Here is an 11,516-nt window from a genome sequence, read left to right on the forward strand (position 1 = left end):
CCAACATTTCCTGTAATACTGGCTTGGTGGTGATAAATTCCTTTAGCTTATTTTTGTCTAGAAAGCTCTTTATCTGTCCTTCAACTCTAAATAATAGCTTTGCTGGATAAATCATTCTTGGTTGTAGATCTTGGGTTTTCATAATGTTGAATATTTTGTGCTAAGCCCTTCTGTCCTGCATAATTTCTTTTGAGAAATCAGCTGCCAGTCTTATGGGTTTTCCCTTATAAGTAACTATCTGTTTTTCTCTTGCTGCTTTTAATATTCTTTCTTTGTATTTAACCTTTGGCATTTTAATGATGATGTGTCTTGGTGTGGGCCTCTTTGGATCCCTGATTTTTGGAATTCTCTGAGCTTCCTGGGGTTTTATGTCCATTTTCTTCACCAGGTTGGGAAGCTTTCCATCATTATTTCTTCAAACGGCTGTTCAGCATCTTGATTTTCTTCAGTTACGCTGATCAGATGGATATTTGGACCCTTAATAATGTCCCATATTCTCCTTAAATTATTTTTAAAGTCTTGGCATCTTATCTCTTGCTGTTCTGATTGCATGTCCTTGGCTTTCCTGTCCTCTATATAAGGCATTTGATCCTCCTCTTTATTCACTTTGTTTATTCCATTTAATATACTTCTCATCTCAGATAATGTGTTCTTCATTTCAGACTGGTTCCCTTTTATAATTTCCATTTCCATTTTTTATGTTTTGTTTTTAAATCTCTTTGTTGAAGTTCTCACTGAATTTAACCAAAAGTCCATTGAGCATCTTTATAACCAATGTTTTGAACTCTGCATCTGTTAGATTACTTGACTCCATTATATCTGGATCTCTGTTCTGTTCTCTCCTATGGTTTCTGCTTCTTTGTCTTCCCATTTTGGCTGCCTTTCTGTGTCTGTTTCTATGTACTAAGCAAAGCTCCTAAGTCTCCTGGTCTTATTAGTGAGGATTTGTGAAATAGGTGTCCAGTGTCACAGTCCTGAGAGGAGTTCAGCTGCATGCCAAACTTAGCTCAAGCTTCTACCCCTCCGGGGTCACCTGTTAAGAGTCAGCAAGCAATCCACAGATGCTGAGCTTATAGTTGCCTCAAAAGGCCACATCAGAAACCGAGACCAGATGCCTCCAGTGTGAGTCTCAGCAAGGAGCACCTGACTTGCTGAGGATACACATGAATGTGGCTTGGGTGGGGCCAAGTTGGGGGAGGCGGGGTTTCAGGGGATCCTCTGGGCGAGCGACCTCTGTTATCCAGTTTGATGAAGTCACGGCTATGGCAGCACTGTGTCCGCACACAAGGAAGGGGGAGGGCTCAATAGAGAACAATGGATACTGCCGGCACTTCTGTACAGAGTGAATCTCACTTGGGTCCTCACTCCAACAATATCTCCCTGTAAGTCCCCAGTGCCCCCTGGGCACAGCGGAATTGGCACTGGTGCTCAGAGCAAGCAGGTCCGTCACCACGAACATGCATTTGCAGCCCCTTTAAGAGGCTTCTGCTGCCACAGCCTCCATGTCATTCAGCCACTTGGGACCGGGCAGCCCAGCGTCCTCTTCCTGTCCTACCTTCTGCCATTGCAGGTTGCTTTCTTGGATTGCTCTCTAGTTGTATGGCTTGTTCACCCCAGGCGATTTTCTCTTGCTGCTGCTCCTTGTTTCCATCACAACTTCTATTTGGTCGCCAGAGGGATGAACAGAGCCTCTATCATCTATGCCATTTTTTTTCTCCAATACATATATATTAGACTGAATATTTATGTATATTAATTGCTAATTGCCAAGTATATTCATATTTACTATCATAAAGAAAAATGATTTAAATTCCTTTTAGCCTTCATATACTGTGGAGTTACACTGAAGTCATGAGCTCAAGAAATATTTCTCTCTTGTGAATTTGTATGCTTCGCTTCCTTAACAGTGAACACCTAACAAGACAGTGAACACTTAACCATTTTATTTCCCTGTTTTCCTTATCTAATAGGAAGTTCATAGAAGTTTTGTACCCTGTTCAGTATCTTTTCTAATTTTTGAAATAATTTCAGATTTACAGAAGAGTTGCAAAAATTTTAGAGTTATCATGTATACACTCCAGACAACTGCCCTTAATCTTAATTTACCTGTATAACTTAAAATTATGGTAATTGTATAACCACAGTGCAGTTTTCAAAACCAGGATATCAACTGCAGTCCTTGTTTGAATTTCACCACTATCCCTCCTTCTCCTGTCCTTTTTCTATTCCAGCATACAATCCGGTATCCCATATAGACTTTAGTTGTGTCTCCTTAGTTTCTTCCAGTCTGTGACAATTCTTCATTCTTTACTTTTCTCTCATGGCCTTGACATTTTTGATGAGTGTACTCATCAGTTATTTTGTAAAATATCTCTCAATTTTGGTATGTCTGATATTTTCTCTTGAATAGATTGAGATTATGCATTTTTTGCAAGAACAGCACAAAATGATATTGTCTCTTCAGTGAATCATATCAGGAGTACATGGTGTCCACATATCTTTTTGCTGGTGATGTTAACGTTGATCACTTGGTTAACATGATGTCTTTTGGATTTTTGCCCTGTAAAGTTACTGTTTTTTCCTTTGTAATTAATAAATATATTGGGTGGATGGGTACTTCGAGACTATGCAAATATACTGTTGCTTCTCAAGTTTTTGCCCACTGGTTGAGTTAGCTCATGGATTTTACCTGCAACATTCACTATCGTGGTGTTTGCCTAATAGTGACTCTGAATTTCTCTCATTCCTTTGTATTAATTAGAATTCATTTGTAAGGAAGAGCTGTCCTTTCTTTCTCATTTATTTATTTATTCAATTATATATTTTATATTAATATGGACAATAAATGGCATTACATTTATTATAATACAATAAATTTATGTTTATTACATTTATTAATTACATTTATTAATACAATAAATGGCATTTATTATATTTTTTGAGTAATAATCCAATTTATAATTATTTTATTGATGAAGTTTTCTAGCATTGGCTATTGGGAGCTGTTTCCAGTTGGTTCCTGTTGCCTTTTGACATGCTTCTACTTTTTCTGGGCATTTTATTATTTTTTGACATCATTAGATGTTCTAGGCTCATTTATATTTTCCCTGTCACAGCCCTAGAATTCATCTCTCTCCAAAGAGCTCTGGTTCCTTTTAGTGCAGAGTGGTACTTTGAAACCAAGATCTGTATACTATATGTGTTCACTGCTACTCTTGTGTCATTGATCTGAGGCCCTCTTAGTGGACAGAGCTAGGAAAGAAATGTGTGTATAATAATCTATCCATACACATAAATCTATATTTCTATAATACTTTTTATATATATTATAAACTGTGTTCATACTGATACTTAGCAGCTTTTATTAAACCTGGATTCTTATATAAAACTTCTTTCCTTACCCACACCCCCTTTTAATCAGCTCTTACCTTTACATTCTCACATGAATGTGGATTTTGGTTTTACTTTATCTCTTTCTGAGACTTCCTAAATCTTTTTGGAATGTAGGTGAAAAAGAAACAATTAAAATAGATATATAAAGTGTTATTTTTTTTCAAGTGCTTAATTTGGCTCTTAGTGCTATGAAGCATTAACTATTTATTTTTATAATTTTAATAGGGAAATGCATCTGACATTTTCTCTGGTGAAGATCATCGAAACCAACTTATGAAACTCCAACGCTCTTGTGAGGTATGAATGTTATGTCTCCTAAATGTAGTTTTCCAAAATATTGATCTAAATTTTTCTTTACCTCATTTGATGTCATTTTACTATTAATAGAAATTTTGCTCTACTAAGTTCTGTATGATTATCACTCCACTGTGATACATTAAAAAAAATTCTATTTGGAATAGCATCCCTAGGTAAAATAATAAAAATGTAAAATAAAAATAATGACTATTGTAGCTAAAAAAAAGAACAACCAAAACTGCTCAAATATTGTTTTTTTTCATCTAGATTTCTCAATATTGAATTAATTTTCTCTATAAAATCTTTAAAAGAAATTGCCTAATTTGGATAAAATTTAGTATGTGCATATTATTTAGTATGTAAGTGCATGTCAAGATATCTCAATTGAAACAATCGCAGCCTACTAATGTTTTTACAAGAGTATATCTTACATAGTTTTACGGGAATTTTGTAAAAATTAGCATGTTGGTAAAGATTGATAGAAGTATGTAATTATCAAGGATTTTGTGAGCAGCACACCCTAGAGGTAATGAAAGTTTCTTTTTTAAGAAGTATTTCTGTCTTGAATAAAATAAGCTACTTTGAAAAGTAAAGAATATTTTTGTGAGTCTTTATCATCATTATCACTGAGAACAGAAGTACAATGGTTAAAGGGAATATACCGAGTCTTCTGGGGAAGGATGTACAGAGGGTGGGCTGTAGTGGGGAGGGAGGGGGCTCTGATTTTGAGCAGGGCTATACCCCAGGCTTGCCTCGCATAAGCATCCATGACGACCTAGGTGGACACTGCTCTGCCAGGGCCTTCTGAGCGGTCACGCAGGATGTGGATGCGGTGGGGTATAGCAACTACGTTAAGAAATGCTCAGGTTCCAGAGTCACCCCTGAAATGGGGTATAAGGGACCCACTCTGTTTCTCCTGATGTGCTAGCTGTCTCCTTTCTTCAGCTTCTTTCCTCATCAGTCTGGACCACACGGTGCAGCACTTCCATCTTTTCTTTTTTTTCCTATCCCCGTATCCTCTTTAGTAGAACCTCGGTCTTGTCCAGGCTGGGAAGCAGAGGGGAAGATTTCTGCTGGGACCCGTCTGCTGCCCTGTAATCCTTCAGCAGCTCTCTAGTCAGCTCCCTGTTCCATCCCCCACGAACTCCAGACACCCCAATCCTCACCTCTTTTTTAAATGGAGAAATTGGAAGGTGTGGAGCAGAAATTCTTCTGTCTCGATTCCTCTCCCCACAGTCAACAAACTTGCCTAGGATCCATCCCTCCAGGTGCAGGCCAAGTTTAGCCCCAGACCTCCTTCCCGACCATTCAGATGGGGAAGGTGTCATCCTCTGTAAGGCTAACTCTTCCCTGGCGTCTGCATCTGACCCTCCTTCCCTGTGCTCCCTTCATTTGGTCATCCCTCTCTAATATCTTCAGCTCTGTCTCTATCACTCTCAGCATATTCTCCCATGGTTTAAAAAAAGTCACTTCTTTCAGCCTCCCATCCCTCTGTAGCTGTCTTTCTTTCTCTCTCCCTCCCTTAATAACCCGGCTCTTTGAATGTCATTTATATTCACTATCTAAACATCAAACTTTCTGTTTTTATCTCTCTCTTTTTTCATCATAAAAGTAAGACATACAAACATAGTTCAAAGAAAAGTTAAACAGTGGGCGTAAATGAAACGTGGAAGTCCCTACCCATTTTCTCTTCACCTCAGTCCTATACTTTGGAAGTAACTCTTTTTAATAGTCTTTATTTTAAGTTCTATTCGTGGTTTCAACCATTGTCCAAATAATATACTCCATTTCTTTTTGTGTTAACTTTCGGTGTTCGCAATTAACTTACCACTATAAAAGATGAGGAATTTAGCTCTTTCTTCTTCCCCACCCTGAAATTAGTTATACTCTTATTTGTAGTTCTTCTTGCTTACTGTTAGTTTTTTATCCATAAACTATTACTGTTCTATCAGCTTTAGACAGCAATCCCTTAGCTATAGTCATGCACTATCGTATAAGAATTAGAAATTAGCATTCAGTTCACTATCCTCTACATATCTTCCTTTCAACTCCCATTTCTCTCATTTCTGAAACTGTTACCATTTATAAATTCTGCTCTTTAAACTATCAGTAAGTCTTCCATATTATGGATATAGGTTATTTCTAAAAGTAAAAAGCATATAATCGGTGCTTATAATACTAAGATTTTATAAACACTATTTTCTGTAGAACCAAATAATGTCATTGGCCTTGTAGGGAAAGAAATATTATCTTAAGTTGCTAATTCTATATTGTTCAGTCTTATATCAAGGTCAATGAATTTTTTCTGTATTCTACCAACACACAAAAGCATGGCATATTCTAGTTGGCTTTCTATTTGGACTGACTTTACTTGTCTAAACATTTTCTTATATAGATTTTTTTCTCTTGGAATTTCTGCTTACCATTTATTTTTGTTGAAAGAAGAAATATACCTATTTTTTTTTATCTCTTTGCTTGGATTTGAAAGCTTCAGAGTCATTTCCATGTTGAATAGAATTTACTTTTTTTGTTGGGAATATTTTGCATTTTTTACAGCTTTATTGAAATATAATAGACAATTAGTTGCTCTTATTTACAGTGTACAATTCAATAACTTTTTTTCAATCATAGTTGGCATACAATAATATATTAGTTTCAGTTGTACAGCATAGTGATTGGAGATCTATATAATTCACAAAGTGATCACCCAAATAAATCTAGTACCCCTAAGCCCCTTATATATTTATTATAATATTATTGACTATATTCCTTATGTTATACTTTATATCTCCATGACTGTTGTGTAACTATCCATTTTTACTTCTTAATCCCTTTGCCTTTTTTCACCGACCCCCCAGCTCCCTGCCATATAGTAGCCCTCAAAATATAATCTATATCTATGAGTTTGTTTCTGTTTTTGTTGTTGTTGTTTCTTTTGTTCTTTAGATTCCATATGTACATGAAATCATGTGGCATTTGTCTTTCTCTATCTGATTTACTCCATTCAGCACATTACCCTCTAGGTCCATCTTGCAATATCTTTTCCCATCCCCTTCCTTTTAGTCTGTGTGTGTCTTTTAATCTGAAGTCATTACACATGTAGGCAGCATGTATAAAGGTCTTATTTTCTATTCAGCCACTCTGTCTTTATATTGGAGCACTTAATTCTTTTCCATTCGAGGTACTTGTTGATAGATATGTAGTTATTGCCATTCTTTATTTGTGTTTTTGATATATATTCTTTTTTAAAATTATAATTAATTTATTGTATTGATAACTCATTTATACACTTTACATTTTTTTAATACTATTTTTTTATATTTTTTAAATTATTTTTTTATTTAGTTTCAAGTATACAGTATATTGGTTGGACATCTGTATAGTTAATAAAACAATCCCCTCAATTGCTCTCTCCCTCCTCCGGCCCTCCACCTAGCCAACGTATTAATGCTAACTGCATTCCCCATGCTGTGCTCCCCATCCCCCTGACCAACTATCAGCCACTAATTTGTACTTCTTTAAACCCTTCACTACCTCATTCTCTGAGCCCCCAACTCCCCCCCGTCCAACACCAAATGGTCCACTATATTTGTGAGTCTGTTTTTGATTAGTTTGTTCTTTTTGTTCCTTAGATTCCGCATATAAGTGAAATCATATAGTGTTTATCTTTGTCTGACTTAAATACCTTCTAGGTCCACCAAAGCAATATCTTTTTCCATTCCCTTCCTTTTCATATGTAGGGGTCTTGTTTTTTTATCCTTTCAGCCACTCTATCTTTTGGTTAGAGCACTTAATTCTTTTTTCTTTTTTTTAAATGCCAGTTTTTTTTTCATACTATATATACATAATTTTTAAAAACATTTTATTTATTTATTTTCCCCTCCCCACTTCCCTCTCCCTTCTGGTAACCACTAGTCCATTGTCCATGCCCATGAGTCTCTGTCCTGTTCATTTGTTGCTTTTAGGTGTATAGCTCACATGCAATATCATGTGATTTTCAACCTTTTCTGTTTGGCTTATTTTGCTTAGTATGATTATTTCAAGGTCCATCATAAATGTAATGGTTATAGGAATTGTGGTACATTTACTTTCTGAAATTAAAGCTTCTTAAAATGCCTGTGTGACATGGAGTAGTTGTACAAGAGGTTGGGCTCCTTATGTCACCAGTAACCAGATATCAAGTGGGAAACAAGGAATTTATGACAACTTGAGAATTTTTTTTCTAGCAGTTAAAATTTGGCTTAATGGTATTTTCTTATATGCTACTTTTATTTTGAAATTGGAGATACTAAAATGTTTTTTATTATTATAGGGTTTGCAAGACCTTATTAAAAGCACAAATAGGCAGGTTAACCAGCTGTGTGGAATCGTTTCAAAAATGCAACATTCTTGGGAGAAACCATCATTTTCAATCAATGTAAGTGTTATAAAAAGATTTTTAGTACTGTGTTAAACCTCAAGTTGCTAAAGATCCCAATCAGAAATGAGAGAGAGCTAATAACTGTGAGATTGGCAAGTCTGATCTGTACTTACTTTAGAAGCAGATGGGAGACTAAACCTCTTTGAAAGAATGGTGAAATTTAGTTTTGAGAAATTATGATACTGAATATTTTTGTTTGTAGCTATAATGTAGAAAATTCAATTAGAATGTAGAGTTGAATAGAAAGGAATAAAAACCATATAATACAAATTCAGCATTTATCCTTAACTTTGGAAAACGATGTTGCAAGGAAAATAGCTATTAATGCTTTTACCAACTTGTTCATTCTAATTTTTACTCACAGATGATTTATACTAGATTTGTGTCAGTTTAGAGGTCATTTGGATTTGCACGAAAATGTTTTGAGTGTATACCTCATGGAGAAAATGTAGGAACCAAAGAGAAGAACTTAACCCACTCTGTTCTCTTACCCTGGACAGGGAAATTGTAGCCTATCTTTACCAGTGCAAAGGCAGGAAAACCATGCCTCCTGGACCAACCCTGTAGGAACGTCTCTTCAGTCAGCAGTACTCCCTGAACTGCAGCAGCCAGTCCTCAGGGAGAGTCTACCACTTTCCAAAACTGTCCCCACATATTCATTACAGCTCACTAGACAGTCTATTTTCTGGTCTTGCTATCCTATCCTGCTTTTGCAGCAAAGGTGCCAAAAGTACCAGCAGTGTTATCTCATCTTCTCAGGCTTCCCAACAGCAGTTCTGCTACAATGAGAACCCAGAAGTTGTGCCACAAGGAGAATCCAGCTTGGCAAACACCCCTGAGATGATGAACTACTCAACTTTGATGGAAAATAACAGCATGAGCCCAGACGCTGCCTTGCCATCTCTCTGTAACCCTCCCAATTTTGGTGAGTTTGAAAGGGCATGTATTATAAATAGCATCCTTTAATCTAGATTTAAAAAGCATCCTTAATGCAAGCTAGCAGTAGCTATTTTTTTTTTCAGTTAAAAATTTTATTCTGAGATAATTATAGATTCACGTGTAGTTGTAAGAAATGATACAGAGTGATACCTTTTACTCGATTTCCTCCAATGGTAACAGCTTGTAAAACTATGCTAAAATAGCACAACCAGGATATTGATGTTGATATAATCCATGCTCTTATTCAGTTTCACTGGTATTCATTTGTGTTTCTCTGCATTTAGTTCTATGCAGTTTTGTCATGTAAGGTTTGTATGTCCACCACCATAGTGAAGGTACAGAACATTTCATCACCACAAGGATCACTTGTGTTGCTCTTTTATCACCATACTTATTACCCTCTGGTAGCCCTACCCTTCCCATTCCCCAATCCCTAATTCTTGACAACCACTGATCTACTCTTCATCTTTAGAACTTTGTCCCTTCAGAAGTGTTATATAGTTGGATGTGTATAGTATATAACTTTTTGATATTGGTTTTTTTCTTTTTTTTTGCTCAATGCAAGTCCCTGGAGATTAAACCAAGTTGTTGCATGTATCACTAGTTCCTTCCTTTTTATTGCTGAGTGGCATTCCATGGTATAGATCCGATCTGACATAGTTTATAACTATTCATCCATTGAAGAAAATTTTGCCTTTTTTTTCCTCCCAGTTTTTGACTATTAGGAGTGAGGCTGCTATGAATATTCATGTAGAGGGGATTTTTTTTTGTAAACAGAAGTTTTCATTTCTTTGATATGAATACTCAAGAGTTCAATTGCTGGTTATATGTTAATTGCAAGTTTAATTTTACGAGAAAACTGCCTGTTTTCCAGTGTGGCTGTACCATTTCACATTCCTGCCAGCTACGTATAAGTGATCCACTTTCTCCGAATCCGTATTTCTGCTCTTTCCATTTTTCTTTCTTCATTCTTATGCTTTTATTCCTCCTTTCATCATATCCTTACTGGTAGAAGATTTCCTTTAACCTTTCTTGAAGAGTAAGTCTGCTGGGGACAAAATCTTTTAGTTTTTCTTTGTGTGAGAATGTCTTTATTTTCCCTTCTTTCCTAAAGAACAGTTTCACCCAGCATAGAATTCATGGATGTTCTTATACTACAGCCTTTGAAAACTATTTTATTTATAGAAATGCCAGAAAGAGCAGGAACCAGCCTTGAAAACAGCAGAGTCAATGTATTACACAACTTTATTGGGAAATGACAGTGGTCAAGAAACTGCCTCTTCATCTGTGTTCATCCTTCCCCATTTTAATGAGTTAGAAATGATACATATCCCAAGTAGCACTGTTTAATCTAGATTTACCAACATTCTTAATACAAGTCAGTGGTAGCTCTTTTTTAATTAAGCTTTTTATTTTAAGAAAATTTTAGATTCATGTGTAGTTGTATGAAATTATACATTGATTCCATTTATGCTTTACCTATTTTCCCCAATGATAACACCTTGCAAAACTATAGTGAAATATCACAACCAGGATACTGACATTGATTAAATTCACATTTGTGCGTGCGTGCGTGTATTTAGGTCTATATGGTTTTATTCCATGAGTCAGTATATCTGTCCACTACCACAGTTGTGATACAGAACATTTCCATCATCACCACAAAGACCCTTCATATTGTCCTTTTATAACCATAACTACCTCCCTCTGGTCACCCTTCCATCCTACCCTGTCCCATCCTAACCTCTGGCAAACAGTGAGCTGAACTCCCTTTCTATAATTTTGTCATTTGAATATTGTTATTTAAATGGAATAAAATACTATATAATGTTTTGGCATGGCTTTTTTTTTACTAAACATAATTTCTTGGAGATTCATACCAATTATTGCATGTATCAATAGTTCTTTCCTTTTTATTGTTGAGTACTATTCCATGGGATAGATGGATAGCCGTTTGTTTTATCTCTTCACCCATTAAAGGACATCTGTAATATTTCCAATTTTTGGCTGCTACAAATTAAACTCTATGAACAGTCATGTACTGTTTTTCGTGTAAATATAAGTTTACATTTCTTTGAGATGAATGCCCAAGAGGACAGTTCTGGGTCATGTGGTAATTCCATGTTTAGTTTTATAAGAAACTGCTAAAAACATTTTTCAGAGGAGCTGTGCCATTTTACCTTCCACTCATAATGTACATGATACAATTTCTCTGCATGCATTTTTTTCTCTCCATTGTTCATTCATTCTTTCTTTTTAAATTTTATTTTATTATTAGTTTCAAGTATACAGTACATTGGTTAGACATTTATGTAGTTTATGAAATGATCCCTCTGATTGCTCTTACTCTCCTCTGGCTCTCCACATAGCCAATATATTAATGCTAACTGCATTCCTTATGCCATGCTCCCCATCCCCGTGACCATCTATCAACTACTAATCTGTATGTCTTTAACCCTTCACCCCT

The 11,516-nt window shown here is 35.8% G+C and overlaps 1 protein-coding gene across 1 annotated transcript in view; it reads left to right on the forward strand.

Annotated features, from left to right (window-relative positions):
* The window catches only part of BEND2 (BEN domain containing 2), a 47,103-nt gene that overhangs the window by 10,604 nt on the left and 24,983 nt on the right, over positions 1 to 11,516 (forward strand). Inside the window, 4 exon segments of the mRNA XM_039852291.1 lie at positions 8,611 to 8,697; positions 8,870 to 9,035; positions 10,235 to 10,271; positions 10,273 to 10,385. Of these exon segments, the coding sequence (XP_039708225.1) occupies positions 8,611 to 8,697; positions 8,870 to 9,035; positions 10,235 to 10,271; positions 10,273 to 10,385 (403 nt within the window).

Source organism: Pteropus medius, unplaced genomic scaffold (genome assembly GCF_902729225.1).
Source record: "Pteropus medius unplaced genomic scaffold, Ma_sr-lr_union100, whole genome shotgun sequence".
NCBI lineage: Eukaryota > Metazoa > Chordata > Mammalia > Chiroptera > Pteropodidae > Pteropus > Pteropus medius.